We start from the raw sequence: 15,850 nt of genomic DNA on the forward strand, positions 1-15,850 counted from the left end.
AGTTATTTTAGCACCTGAGGGGGGAAACCCCACAAGAGTCTCTTCCTAGGAGTGAAAATCCCACAAGTGACAGGCACTAGGAGTCAGATTCCTCTTTCGTAGGTGATGGAGGAAACGACTGCAAATCTGAATGGACGGGTATGCAAAAGCACGGCTGCAAGATGAACTTGTGTGGTCGATGCCCCCCATCCCCACAACTCAAGGATGTGACACCGCCACCCCCTGGCTTAAAGGACTCTGCTGTTCAAGATCCTGGAAGATGTTAGGCTGCACTGCTCTGTTACAGTAGGAGATTGCTACAGACTGCTGGGCCCCTTGAAGTAGAGCAGCATTTTGCAGCATGGGTGGTGTGGCGTTAAGAATTAGGCTGCACCTGGTAATGCTACTATAAAAGGGCTTTATTGCAGCTTACTTGTTCCTGGAACAACTTCAGATCTTAGTGTTTTTCAGAGCACAGCTTGTATCCAGCCTGGTGTTGTGTTCAGTCTGAACCTCATCTGACATTCCAGTTGAGCCTCCTCAAACCTCATAGCAGGACAACAAATAGCAATCGTAACATAATAGAGTTGGAAGGGACCCTAAGAGTCATCTAGCACAACCCCTGCAACACAGGAATAACAGCTATATTAACTAACTAAACTAACTAACTAACTAACTCATGGGTAGGCAAACTAAGGCCCGGGGGTCGGATCCGGCCCAATCGCCTTCTAAATCCAGCCTGCGGACGGTCGAGGAATCATGAGTTGTTGTTGTTTAGTCATTTAGTCATGTCTGACTCTTCGTGACCCCATGGACCATAGCACGCCAGGAACTCCTGTCTTCCACTGCCTCCTGCAGTTTGGTCAAACTCATGTTGGTAGCTTTGAGAACACTGTTGAACATCTCGTCCTCTGTCGTACATGAGTAGAATGTGTCCTTTTATTTAAACTGCATCTCTGGGTTATTTGTGGGGCATAGGAATCCATTCACCCCCCCAATATAGTCTGGCCCCCCACAAGGTCTGAGGGACAGTGGACCGGCCCATGGCTGAAAAAGTTTGCTGACCCCTGAACTAACTAAATTTGTATAAGGAATTCCTGTGAGATGGCCATTCAACCTCTGTTGAAAAGCCTTCTGTGAAGGAGAGTCCACCACCTTCCGAGGCACTTCATTCCACCATTGAACAGACAGCTTTTGCAATCTTTTTTTATTATTCTAAAGCTTAGTTGGAATTTCCTTTCTTGCCATTTGAACCCACCTGTTTGGGTCCTATCTTCTGAAGCAGCAGAAGGCAAGCTTGCTCCATCTTCCATGTGACAGTACTTCAGATATTTGGGTGGAGAAGAATCAGCTTTAGTTGTATATGAAATTTAGTGGTTCCAACCCAACTGAGCTTCATTTGCCAGTACAGTTGCTGCTGCTGATACTCTTTGCAATGATGGGGAGAGGCGGGGGCAGCATTAGAAAAAGAAAGAAAGAAGCTGTGCACCTGCCATGGCTAAAGGTGAGCTCCACCCTCTAAAAAACTGTTGAGGTGTTAATCTTCACTGCCATTTGTGCACAATTCTGCTCAGTGAGACACAGGACTTGCTTAGGAAAGAGGAAGCGACAAAGGGAATGGAATGGAGACCCTGAAAAAGGGCATGGCTGGCTGGAATGCTAAACAGGAGCATTAGGAGAGAAATGACATTTAGTTTGCACTGGGAGGCTAACTTTCCTAATTTGCACTTTCAGAAACACTATATGAGCTGAAATACGGCCATCCCTCGAAATTCAGTTCTCTGAATTTTTCAGTGCAGTTCCCCAGCCAAGTAATTTGTGTAAAACTGCTTCTGCTAGGGTGACGTGTTCATATAAATGCCCATTTTAGTGCAAATATCACACAGAAATGCATTGTATTCAGCAACATTGCTTTACAAAACTACATACATTAGGCAGAATTGCAGACAGAACTATGTATATCAGGGGAAATTTGCATTATAATTTTGATTACTTTCACGAGGACATTTTAAAAAAATTCTTAAACTGATATGGAAATTTAGAAAATGGAACTTAAGAATAGAAAAATTAAAAATCGAGAGAAACTGAAGTTGACGGATTCACCCATCTCTGAGTACAATATTTGTTCTGGATTCCACTTGGGTTCCCTGCTTTGATGCCAGGAATCTGAATTTATCCTTCGTTATTGAGATAAACAACCTTTGTATTTGACAGTGGCAATGAAGCTAGACTCCTTATGAAAGCAGACAACTGCTATTGATGCCAGTTATGATAACTAATTGAGCCTCTCCGCAATGACTCTGTCAAGTGTGCGTCCCTTTCAAGAGCCTGATGCTGAACTCCTTGAAAAGGCAAGGGCTTCTGTCCTTATTACGTTTGTTATTTGGAGCTTGCTGGAAAGCCCCCTTCTCCTTGCAGAGCAGAGCTAATCAATTTTCCCTCCGTGCTGTTGCCTAATGAGTCCACATCAAAGGCAAAAGTCTGATGAGGAATGAGAAAAACAGAAGAGTGCTGAGAGGATTTATGGATCCCAGGGAGAACATGATTCATGCCCCTTCTACTAATTCTGAATCAATCAGTGTTGTTCCTAGTCATCTATCCTAGCTCTAGGAACCTAGAAACACAAGCGGCTGCTTTTTACTGAGTTATGCTATTGGTCCATCTAGCTGAGCATTGTCTACTCCAAGAATGGGGAACCTGTGCCTCCCCCCCCCCCCGATGTTGACAGACTACAACTGCCATCATACCTGACCATTGGCTGTGCTGGCTGGGACTGATGGGCGTTGGAGTTCAACAGCATCTGGAGAGCCATGGGTTCCTCATCTCTCATCTACAATAACTGGCAACAGCTCTCCGAGGTTTGAGGGAAGAATGTTTCCCAGTCCTACATAGAGATGCCAGAGATTGAACGGGGGGGCCTTTCTGCATGCAAGACATTTGCCCTTCCCCTGATGCCTGTGCATACCCCCAGACCTTTTTGTAAAAAAAACCTTAAGCAATGTCTGGAATCTATGATATTTCTCCTGAACTTTTGGTTTTTCTGCCACACTTTTGGGAGCTTCGGTTGTGATGATGTATTGGTAACGAGCAATTTCTACTGGATAACAAATGGGCAAATTTCCCTCTGGACCGCAATCTCTGCAGTCCCACATGCATTGTAATGTGTTGTTGCTACTGTCAGTGGCGACTGGTGTCCATTGTGACTTGTAGGGCAGAAGACAGGGAGCCCAGCAGCAGGGGGAGCCAGAGCCAATGACTGACAGAGAAAAGAAAGCCTAGTTTAGTCCCCATCTCCCTCTCTTCTGTTGTGGTCGGCATTTGGCACTGAGGTCTGGGCAGGGGGGTGGGGTGTGCTCAGGCTCCCCCAATATCATTCACAGTTCAAAAAACCCCAGCTCCTGGTTCGACCTGGATGCTTGCAGCCTTTCCCTTCCCTCCTCTTGACTCAACGCTACTCCCACTCCTGACCCCTCCCTGCTCTTGACTTGGCATCACTTCTACCCTTGACTTTGACATCTGCCGATCCTCCCTCCAACATGGCTCCACTGCCCTCCTCCTCTGACAAGGCTCCAGCACCTTCTGTCGCTCCTCAGTCCTTACACAACCCCTCTGCCAAACACTCACCCAGGGAAGTTGGGTTGACAAGGGTGCCCAGCTTCTCTACACCTTAAGTTGTCCTCCCAATATTGGGCACATATTGTGCCCTGAGTGCTCACTGGAAGGACAGATCGTGAAGCTGAGGCTCCAATACTTTGGCCACCTCGTGAGAAGAGAAGACTCCCTGGAAAAGACCCTGATGTTGGGAAAGATTGAGGGCACAAGGAGAAGGGGACGACAGAGGATGAGATGGTTGGACAGTGTTCTCGAAGCTACTAACATGAGTTTGACTAAACTGCGGGAGGCAGTTGAAGACAGGAGTGCCTGGCGTGCTCTGGTCCATGGGGTCACGAAGAGTCGGACATGACTAAACGACTAAACAACAACAACAACATTGTGCCTAATGGATTACAGTGGTGGGGAAATGCGCCCCTTGTCTGTTGCTTGCCTGCCCACCTGCGAGCGGCTGCAAAGAGTGGAGTCAGGATTTCCCCACCTGCATTCAGTGGAGTTGCGCTGTTGCTCACATGTTGCCAGACCCTCAACTGGCATTGCTCCTCTCTCCTTGCCTGTTGATGTGCTTGAGGTGACAGTAGTGGTGGGTATGGAGGCACTGGGGGATCTCCTCTGATCTGATCAGCTTCTGCCGGTGGCTACTCTTTCTGCTCAGGGTTAGCTCTGTCTCCAGCCTCCACTAGCCTTCTTCAATCATCGTGAGACACTGTGATTCCAGTGCTGAGTGCTCCTCCATGTTCCTCTTGCTCATCTCTGTGTCCATCCCTCCCTGATTGCTCAGGGGGCCACCCCACAGTCCCCCAGCTCCTGCTGGGGACCTCCCGACATCCGCCTCCTTGGACCAGGCATGGGGCATGGGATGCCCCTTGACACCTGCTGAAATCTAACAGGCAGTGTCACCCCTTGGAAAAGCAAGAAGATAGGCAGGTGGGAGCTGGCTGAGAGCTGAGTAAGGTTGCTGGGGCAGTGTCCCACCTGCCATAATAAATCAGACTCCACTGTTTCTAATATATTGGCAGACTTGTATTTTGTGTGATTTCCTTATTCAAAATATTTTAATTCCATATGTTGTCATAAGGTCCTTGATGTTCAGGGACAGATCAAAGCACGCCAAAGCCCTAAGCCAGGTGTCCCAAAACTAAGGCTTGGGGGCCGGATGCAGCCCAGTCGCCTTCTAAATCCGGCCCGCGGACGGTCCGGGAATCAGCATGTTTTTACATGAGTAGAATGTGTCCTTTTATTTAAAATGCATCTCTGGGTTATTTGTGGGGCATAGGAATTCTTTCATTTTTTCCCCAAAATATAGTCCGGCCCCCCACAAGGTCTGAGGGACAGTGGACCGGCCCCCTGCTGAAAAAGTTTGCTGACCCCTGCCCTAAGCTGTCATGTTAAAACGCTGTATAGCGTCACCCCCCAAAAAAACCCCAAAACCAAAACGTGCAGTATTCCAACAAAAAGGACAACGAAAATAGAAATGATTGTATTTCATATTTGCATATGTACTGGCACATAGGCAATGATGCAATTAAAAACTAACAATCCAACTAAAACAGAGAATGTTTGTCTCAGAGTCTCCCTGTTTCCTTTTTTTAACCAATTATGTAAAACTTGCAATTTATTTTTCTTTAACATGCATTTAGAGGCCCCACAAAATTTGAGGCCCTAAGCTGTAACATACATAGCTTCTGCATAAATCAGGCACTGCTGAGGGGGTTTATGAAGTAATGCTTACTGGCTGGAATCCCAGTTAGAACTCACTTCGCATATGTTGCTAAACACCTGCACTGCTTGCCAGCAGGGTTGCCAAGTCAGGTGTATCCCAGACCCTGAGATTTCAGGGCTCAAGCCAGAGACCTAGAGGCAGCCCCTTGTGATGACACAGGATGCCCCCCTGTAGTGTAGTGCGGGAGCTTTCAATGCCACCACACTCTTCTGTCTTGCCAATGTGCATGTGGGCTCCGCTGATCAAATGCACTCTTGATACTTGCATTGAGGCTGTTGTTTACCGAAGCTCTGGTGTGCTTGTGTGCAGTGATTGAAAAAAACCACTCGAAAGCAAACCTGATGTACATGACTGCACCCCAAGATTCATTGATCAAAAGGTATTCTGTTAAAGGAATCTGGGGGTCCCGGATCTCGTCCCAAGTCTGCTTGATGGGCTAGGGCAGGCACCCCCAACTCAGCCCTCCAGATGTTTTGGGACTACAACTCCCATCATCCCTAGCCAACAGGACCAGTGGTCAGGGATGATGGGAATTGTAGTCCCAAAACATCTGGAGGGCCGGGTTTGGGGATGCCCGGGCTAGGGCCATGCCGGGATCACAGGAACCTCATGGTAAGCTTCTGTTGGGCAAAACCCCGATGTTGCTGCCCCAATGGGTATACCTACATCGACTCTGTCAACTGGGGCAGTAGTCCATTATAGTCTTCAGCCAATGCCTATGCCACATTTAATTTGCAATCAATAAAGTTGTGGCCTTAATGTTACCCATCAACCTTAATTCTGTGTCCGTGTGTAGTTATTTCATGGGGGGGGGGCTGGCTTGGGGCCTCAAAATGCAAGTCATTATCTTTAAAGTCCCTGTCAAAAACCTTTTTTTCCACCCAGGTCATTTAGACTTCTGTTCTTAGCTTGGATTTTAGCTGGCCAGGTTATTGTTGTTGTGTTTGGTTTATAAGCCTTGTGAATTCAAAGGTGTGGGTTTTGTTTTTTTTAATCTGCCTTGGAAGCTGCTCTTTAGAATGGCTTTAAACAAAAACTAAAAGTGGGCTATCAAATCCTTAAACCAACAAACAAAACACCATACGCACCACAAAGATGGCATTTTAATCAACAAGAGAGGCTTGTAAATCACCATCTAAAGAGCTCAAGAGGTTCTCTTGGATTTTCAGAGCACATTCAGACACATTCCCGATTCCTACAAAACAACTTCGGAATACAGAGATAAAATCCAGTGGGACACCATTTCCATTTTAACAACTGCAACAACAACCCAAAATCATGATAGAAATGGTAATTTTATTGAAATGTATCCCCACTTATATGTTGCCACCGCAGTGTAAATTCAGGCTCTATGTGGACAACTAAAATACCTTTAAAATAACAGCTATAGAAAAACAACCCTCATAAAATTGATAGATTTCTATCATTACAGGAGAGAAAAGAGACAGAGCGGTTAGATTGATTGGTCCGGGTAAGCTGCCAAAGACCCGAGAGGGATGCTATGGCTGCATTTTGCTTTGTCTGGTATTTCACCTCGCGCTGTCTCTTCCAATGATGTTTATGAAAAATTCCAAATATTTAACCAGAAGGAAGCGCCCTGCAGACACAGGGGAGCTGTCGTTGCCTGAAATATTGGGAGAGTTTGCTCGCCCGGTGTTGCTTTCCTTCTGTCCTAGATACTGCTGAAAGCCAACAGCTTGAAATGGCTATGAAATAGCAGAGGTGGGTTTAAGGGACACTGGGTGCAAAGCCTCGGGTGCTCCGCAGGGGGCGCCACAACGATGATGTAGAATGGAATGGTGAGAGGCGGGGGCGGCGCTGAATTTTGCCATCACACAGGGCACTGCTGAAATTGGAGGCCCCATGGTTGGCCGCTGAGAATAGAGATGGTCACAGGCATCGAAACGATATGTGCTTCCGCAGTTGGTGTGGGTTGTGTTCTTACTGCAGCCACGTTTGTTTTCTCATCCACAGAGTCCTGTGTGTACAGGCCAGGCCCAACCATGAGGCAAGGTGAAGCAGCTGCCTCGGGAAGCAGGCCCCTGGAGAGGTGCCCTGCCTGCGCTTCCACCTACACCGCTGACAGAGAATTGGCGCTAGCGATACCTCACCCAAAATCAGCTCTGATGTTGGTGCTAATTCTCTGCTAGTGATGGTGGCAGTGGGACAGGCAGAGGGGCTGGCCCTCACTCTGTGGATAAGACACCTCCCTAGATTGAAGGGTCTCGCCAAAGCACCCTGGCTTCTTCGCAGGAGCAGCCTTTGCCACAGAAAGTCCTGTCAGGAGACTCTTTGCCAACAATTAAAAATCACCATTAAACAATGCCTATAGAGATGGGGAAAGATGTCTACTAAAAAGAGGTTTCTTGGAAGAAGAAGGTTTTGGAATCAGAAATGTGAGGGATTGCACCTGAGACGCCATTCATGCAAAGCAGACATTCTGTTCTTGGGCTATGGCCCTGCCCCTGTTGTCCGCCAGTGACTGGCTTTCCAGGATCTGTGGTGTTTTCTCGTGCATCAATTCATTCACTCCTCTCTCTGTTTTCTCTGGCAGAACCCATGAGGGCTCCCAAGGGCCTCGCATTTGCTGAGATTCAGTCCAGGCAGCTGACCCTTCAGTGGGAACCTCTGGGCTACAACCTGACGCGATGTCACACTTACACCGTCACGCTCTGCTATCGCTACGCCGTGGGCACTGGCCACAACCAGACGTTCCGGGAATGCGTGAAGATGGAGCGCAATGCCAACCGCTACACCATCAAGAACCTCCTCCCCTACAAAAATGTCCATGTCAAGCTCATCCTCTCCAACCCCGAGGGGAGGAAAGAAGGGAAAGAGATGATATTTCAGACGGATGAAGATGGTGAGTCTTTTGTCTTCTGTGGGTGGGCAGGGGAGAGAGATTTGTCCTCTGGGATCCATAAACTGTTGTCAGTAAGGGACATAAAGGAGAACAGCTTATCAGAACCCCATCCAAGCAGAGTTATGTCCTCTTATATTAATGATGCTGATTTATTGAGAATAATGCATCACGGTGTAGGTGCAGCGGATGGGATCTTCTAGCCATGCAGACTTAAGGAATGTTCAGGTATTTGGATAAACGTGCAAAGGGTTAAACTGGAATGGGGGATCTTGGGCTCTCTCAATGTCCTTTCCAATTCCCATCAGCCTCAGCCAGAATGGCCAGTGATCAAGGGTGAAGGGAGCTGTGGTCCTAGAATATCTGAATGACTACTGTTTCCCTCCATCCTTTAGTTAAACCAGGGGTTCCCAACAAAATTTTCTCGAGGACCCATCATTGAGCCGCTATTGTGACAAGGACCCCTATTAATTCCTAATCCTAAAATCAAAAAGTGAGAGCCAAATTAAGAGTCTTTTTATAAGAGTCCAGGGAGGAGGGAGGGGAATGGAGAAGACAGGGTACCTGCGCAGTAGCGCACAAATGAAGCAAAGCATCTTGGGGAGGTGAGCGTTAGTAGAATGCGCGCGCTGCCTCTTTGCAAAACAGTAGTGTTTGTAAAGCGCCACCTAACGGCATACAGCAGAACTACTGCCTCATCTAATTCTAGTTTTGCGCTAGACTCTGCTCATGCAGGAAGCGGCCAAAACAAAAAATCTGTTATCATACGAAATATATTTAATATATTTTTTATTCTAATAGCATCTTGCGGACCCCTCTGGCATAGCTCGCGGACCCCTGGGGGTCCCCGGACCACCTGTTGGGAACCACTGAGTTAAACCATGGGAAGGGGAATTAACATAAGACCCACCCATTAACACCCCCAGGCACATCAGCTTTGCCTACTCAGTTCCTGACCTTCCCATGTTGAGCAGAGAAGACCCACAGGGTGGAGTGGGGCTTTTACCCAAGTTTCCTTGAATGCAAGCATAACTCTCCCTTTAAATCTCCTCTGCTCAACATGGGAAGATTGGGGACCGAGTGGGTGCAGCCATGGATGTTGGGGGCAGGGCTAGCAGCTGTGGCCTTGTGCTTTCCTGTTCAGGACTGATGGCCAAGTAGAGCTTTAATGAAGAGAGGGCTGGACGGAAGCATGCCTGGAGGTGTTTACAGCTCCTGAAGCAACCTCAATGCCATCAGATGGATAAACATGAGTTTATTGCCAAGTAGAAGGATGCTCATCCCTCTCAAGAGCAACTTCTCCATCATCTTGGGAAAGTAATGTTTCAGCACCAATCTCCTAACTGATGGATGGCATTAAGATGTTTGGAGGCGTTTGTGTGAACATGTGAACGCTGTAGCAAAGGATGGGAGATGGAGCTCTTATCTAGCCCTCCATTGAGCTGGGATGGCCTGTAGGGGACTTTATCTGAGTCCTCATTTATGTAGAGGGTTCTTCTCATGAGTTCCCACCCACCCACAAATAATAAAGTGTGTGTGTTTAGGCAAGCACCTGGACATACGTTTAATCTTTATGTGATGGTGAGATGCATGATTCATTTGCAGGATTGTGGCGTGCGTGATAGAACCTTTGCCCTGGCAATATTGTCCTACAACCTCTCCTAGATAACTGGCACGTATATGTTTGTGAACGCACCCACACACACTGGTGTTGTTGTGAGCCACCTCTAACATAGTAGATGGAGCATGGTATAAATATTTTGAAGGAAGGGAAAATGCAATAGAATGGAAGGCTGGGAGAGAGGACGGGAGGGAAGGAAGGAAGGAATAGGTAGGCAAGAGGTACTACAAAGCAAATGGGAATTTCTGTATGTTCAGTTTTCAGAGTTGGGTGGTTTTTGTCCAAGTGTCAGACCTGTATGTGTAGTTTCAACTAGGGATGAAGAACTCTGATGTTCCTGGACCCCAACTCCCATCAGCTCCAGTCAGCATGGCCTGGGATCATGGGAGTTGTAGTCAACCTCCGGAGAGCCACAGAGCCTTCATCCCTGGTTTAAACCATCAGCTCTTTATTGCATGTGTCTGCATTTAGCAAATTCAAGGAGAGCTCATTGATAAGAAACTGTAAAAAAAATGGGATGCTGCTGTGGTGCAGGACAGCAATTCTGTACTGTTACCATGGTTACCAATGGGACTTATTTATACATGCATGAGACCAGCCGGTCGGTGTTCTTTTATCCTTCCTGTCCTGCTTTTCTTTCTCATCTTAGGTTTATTGTAATGTCTAAAGGTAGGAATGTGGCTGGGATACAAGAATGCTTGTTGGGATTTCATTAATTTAAGGCATTTTCACCCTGCACATTAGCCAAAATGGCTCCTAGAGCAGTTTACAAGATCAGTAGCTAGAGAGTTCCCATGTTTACTGTTGAAAAGCCATGGCGTGCAAGGAAAAGGGGATGTGGAGGGAAGAGGGTAAAAGCAAGTTCAAGGCTCAGTACTAAAAGTTGCAGTTTGGGTAATGGCCATCTGGGACAGTTCAGTTAAACCAATTAAATGCCCATCTCAATGTGACAGCTGGTCTGAGGGAGAGGAGAGAAGAGAAGGGAAAGGATAGGAATGGTGTGGAAAACTTGGAGGAAATGGCATCCCCTTGGTTTTCTTCTGATAATTCACATCCTGGCTTAAATTCAGTAGTGCGGCTTGGTATTTTTAGACTTTGGGCTTATGCCTATTACTTCGCTTTGCTCAAAATGTGGTAAGTCAGGTGTGTCACATTTGGGGGCCCACTTGCTCATTCTTCCAAGTGGGGCTGTGGACCTCTGCTCCCAGACATGGAAATAAAGAAACTAGAAGAGGTGGCAGATGCTGGAAAGCGGCAGTTAGGCCCAGGTTGCTCACTGAGGCCTGATCCATACAGGCAGCAGGATGAGGAGGGAATGAGGTGCTGGAATCCCAGCAAAGGAGAACAGACTGCACCACGTTGGATTATGGAACAGATGTGAATTGCAGTGCTATTGATTTGCATTATTTTAATCATTTATATACTGCTTAACTTCAATCATCTCCAAGTGATGTACAAGAAATAAAATGCTGAAAAAGAAAAAAGAAGCTAAAAATCTGTTAAAACTTTAAAATCGGAGTTCGTTTAAAATGTCTGCGGGAAATTTTTAAAGAAGTGTTCATTAGGTGATGGAAGTTCAACAAAGAAGGAGCCTATCTGAGACCTCCCCTGGAAGGGAGTTAGGTTAAATACTGGATCTGGTGGAGAAGAGCCATGCATTTTAGATAATTCCAAATGAGACAGATGGAGGGAGGGGAGAACCACCCTCTTTGCAAGTAGGAAGCCAATATAGCAGGGTATAGTTAATTTCTTCAACAGGAGCTAGGTTTTTTTTTAAAAAATTCTACTTAACAATTAGTTTTGTCATGGGTGGTATTGCAGAAAGGGCGCTCTCCATCTGCAGACTGAAGTGATGCAGTCCAATCTTCAAGAGTCTACCTTTCCCTCTTGCTCCTGTGTGCAGATCAGGCTCGAGAATAAATGTAAGGCAGTAGTGGGTGTTAAGTTCCCCCCTTCAGCTTTTCTATTTTTGGAGAATTTCATTACTGGGGCTTCCTTTCAGAACAGACCATTTTCCTTTCATCTTTTTTTGTGTAAGCATATCAAAGCTTAATAACAATAACAACAATTACCCTAATTACTACCTTGTTCTCAGTCAGCACCTTTCATCTGTGGATCTCAAACACCAATTAATTAAGGCTCACAACACCTCCGTGAGGTAGATCTTAATGGTGACAAAGGGCCGAGGGGGCAGTCTGCCTCTGATGTCCGCTCTCTGTAGATGTCTCAGTACGTCTCTGACCTGGATAAGTGCTATCTCATATCAGGAAGAATAATTTCCCAGTTCTTCTGATGCTAACTGGGTCGTGGCAGTTGATTGGCAGGTAGCTGTGTTTTTTTTAAAAAAGAAGTTTTTATGTGTTACTTGTGCGCACACACGCAAATCAATACAGGTCAAGGGTCATCAAGGCATCAGATTTAGATGATACCTTTCTATCAGGAGGTTAGGCTACATGTAAAGGTAAAGGTAAAGGGGCCCCTGACCATTAGGTCCAGTCGTGACCGACTCTGGGGTTGCGGCGCTCATCTCACATTATTGGCTGAGGGAGCCAGCGTACAGCTTCCAGGTCATGTGCATAGCTGCCAAGTTTTCCCTTTTCTCACGAGGAAGCCTATTCAACATAAGGGAAAATCCCTTTAAAAAAGGGATAACTTGGCAGCTATGGTCATGTGGCCAGCATGACAAAGCCACTTCTGGCGAACCAGAGCAGTGCACGGAAATGCCATTTACCTTCCCGCCGGAGCAGTACCTATTTATCTACTTGCACTTTGATGTGCCTTTGAACTGCTAGGTTGGCAGGAGCTGGGACCGAGCTCACCCCGTTGCAGGGATCTGAACCGCTGACCTTCTGATCGGCAAGCCCTAGGCTCTGTGGTTTAACCCACAGTGCCACCCACATCCCCAGGCCACATGTAGCGATAGCCAAAATCTGTCCATTTCAGCTTCTCATTTCCATAGCTGCCAAGTTTTCCCTTTTCTCACAAGGAAGCCTATTCAGCATAAGGGAAAATCCCTTAAAAAAGGGATAACTTGGCAGCTATGCTCATTTCTCCAATCTGAGGTTCAGTTCTTCAGCTTCCCACACCTTCACATTCCTTCATCATTTTGCTATTTCCCCCCAAGTAAATTCATCAGTCAGTTTATCCTAAAATAAATGACTACTTGAAAGGTATTAATTTAACTTTTGTTTCTTCATCACTGCTGCTGTTGTTAAAAATATTAAAATCCTGGGCATTACGCCAGGCCACTGTGAAAGGTCCATTTAACATATAATGTTTTCCGGAAGAATTACTTGTAAAGGGTGATTCAGAGAGACTTTTAGGGAGAGCACCCCTAGAAACATTACTATGCCAATAGCTGAGATCTGGATAGGAATGCGAGGTTAACCCATTCTATAAAAAATGCTAGCTATTAAACGTTGTACTCTTTGTACGAGGATTGAAAAAGCCACTTACATCAAAGATCAGGCTTGGAGAACAAAGCTTTTCATCACATTCATGCCACATCTTATCACCCAATAGCAGAATATGGGCCTTTTTATACAGTGCATCATTTCTAGAACCTGAAATGTAAGTCTCCTCGGTACTAACCTGTCATTGTATTTGAGTACATGACTGAAGTGAAAATGAATTTGGTCTCTATGGAGCATTTAACTCTAAGCCAGGGATGGGGAACCTGTAGCTCTCCAGATGTTTTGAAGTACAACATCCATCATCGCTAGTCTGTTGGCTGCGTTTGCTGTGACTGATGGGAGTTGGAGTCCAACAACATCTGGACAGTTTCCTCATCCTTGCTTTAAGCCTGTGTGTGTGTGCACCTTTGTATAAGAAGGATGTGTGTGAAATACAGTGGAAGCTCAGGTTGCAAACGTGATCCGTGCAGGAGGAACGTTCACAACCCACAGCATTCGCAACCCGCGTCTGCGCACACACAGGTCATGATTTGGCGCTTCTGTGCATGCACAATGCAAGACTTAGTGATTCTGCGCATGCGCGCGCGCTGAAACCCGGAAGTAACCTTAAGGTCACCCGTGGGGCATACCAGGAGAGGCGGTCCGTAGGTACAGGGGTCCTAAGGGTCCCAAGCCGCATAGGGCTTTGAAGGTCAAAACCAGCACCTTAAACCTGATCCTGTACTGCACCGGGAGCCAGTGCAGCTGGTAAAGCACTGGATGAATGTGATCCCGCGGCTGGGACCCCGTAAGGAGCCTTGCCGCGGCATTCTGCACCCGCTGGAGTTTCTGGGTCAGCTTCAAGGGCAGCCCCGCGTAGAGCGAGTTACAATAATCAAGCCTGGAGGTGACCGTCACATGGATTTAACATTCATTTAACATTCAATTCCTTATTATGGTCATTTAACAATTAATTCCTTCTCACAAGGAACTCTGGGAATTGTATCTCCAGGAGAGGAATAGAGGCCTATTAACAGCTTTCAACAAACTTAACAAACTACAGCTTCCAGAATTCTTTGGGGGAAGCCTATGACTGTTTCAAGTAGTGTCTTAGTGATTTAAATGTATAGTGTACATGTGGTCTCTGGTTACTGGAGATCTGGTGTTGGAAATTCACTGTTGACATTGGCAAGTCTTTGGGGGCTTAAGGAAGGTGGGAGAAGCAACTTCTTCCTGTCACCTCTCCCCACGTCTGTCGTGGTTTTGGGGGAAAGAGAAGCAGATGACTTGCAAAAGGAGAGGAAGAAGAAACCAGCTAAACTTAGTAAAGCCTCAAGAAAATGGAGGCCAGTGAAAAGCGGAGAAACATTTGGAACAGGCACTTCTACTGAGTCAGACCCATTGGCCCATCCAGCTCAGTATTGTCTACACCAGTGTTTTCCAAACTTTTGCCTCCAGCTGTTTTAGGATTACAATTCCCATCATCCATGACCACTGGTCCTGATAGATAGGGATGATGGGAGTTGTAGTCCAAAAACAGCTGGAGGCCCAAGTTTGGAAAAAACTGATCTACACTGACTGTCAGTGACTGTCTAGGATTTCAGGCAGGTCCTTTTTCTTGCCCTACCTGAAGATACCAGGGATTGAAACTGGGACCTTCTCTGCAATGCAATGCAAGGCAGATGTTCTACAGCTGATGAACATCTCCACAAAGCTAGAGAACTCTTTGGAAACAACTTGAGTTTTCCCTGAGAATTATCTGAAAAAGCTGGAAAAGAACAAGCCTATTCTGAATCAAGATGATGGGGAATTAACTGATCTCTAACTCATGCTCTCCTGTCAGCTCTCTTTCGTTCTCTCTCTCCATATGTGACAAAAAGGGGATTTATCCCTGACCGCATAAAAAAGATATACGCATTAGTAAAGCAATGTGAAGAAGGACATGCATCAGATAAATTCATTGAAAAGAATGAACACATTTATAAACCATTTATGACTTACTGGAATACAAAGTATCAAGACAGCATACAACTTTATGTATGATCTTCACCCATATAATTACATAGTTGAAAATGAAATTTGCTTTCTATTATTTGTGGTTTTTTCCATTTTTATTTGAAATACCAACATTAAAGAAGCATTAAATCTGCCTAGCATCAAGCCCCTAACTGGCCACAGAGCTAGGAAACATACCAACCAACAAAGACCTGGTGATGACAGTGACATCAACAAGAAAGATGCTAGCAATAAAATGAGCAGTATTCTGGATAAAGCCGGCCACATTATGCCTCTCCACTTTCAAATAAGGCAGGAGATGGGAGATGGATGCACAAAAGCCTGACAGGAAGAGTCAATTGGAGGTTACCCAAATTTAGTACCAGAACACAAAGGTTCAGTTTACTTGGAAAGAGGACAGTGAGAAAATAGAGTGGGCTAGATGGAAGAGAGAAAAGTCAGGCACAAGAACAAAGGTGGAATTCTTGCTGCTATTTTGTCTCATTCTCTGGAAAGGAGGAGAAAAACCTGGTTAGAAGTCTTGCTACCGAATGTGGCTTGACCAAGCCAGCTGATTGAATTGAAGTTAGTAAGATTTGAAGGGCCAGAGGTTCACTCCTTCACCACACCAATGGTGTCTTTGGAAAATATCCTGCTTGGGTGGGAGA

At 46.0% G+C, this 15,850-nt stretch overlaps 1 protein-coding gene across 3 annotated transcripts in view; it reads left to right on the forward strand.

Annotated features, from left to right (window-relative positions):
- PTPRU (protein tyrosine phosphatase receptor type U) overlaps positions 1-15,850 on the forward strand; it is a 353,020-nt gene that overhangs the window by 192,282 nt on the left and 144,888 nt on the right. For all 3 annotated transcript variants that reach the window (XM_035119522.3, XM_035119521.3, XM_060275728.2), the window contains exon 8: positions 7,869-8,177. In XM_035119522.3, coding sequence (XP_034975413.3) covers positions 7,869-8,177 — 309 coding nt within the window. The remainder of the gene's footprint in view (positions 1-7,868; positions 8,178-15,850) is intronic.

This window comes from Zootoca vivipara, chromosome 6, assembly GCF_965207765.1.
Source record: "Zootoca vivipara chromosome 6, rZooViv2.hap1.1, whole genome shotgun sequence".
In the NCBI taxonomy this organism is placed as follows: Eukaryota; Metazoa; Chordata; class Lepidosauria; order Squamata; family Lacertidae; genus Zootoca; species Zootoca vivipara.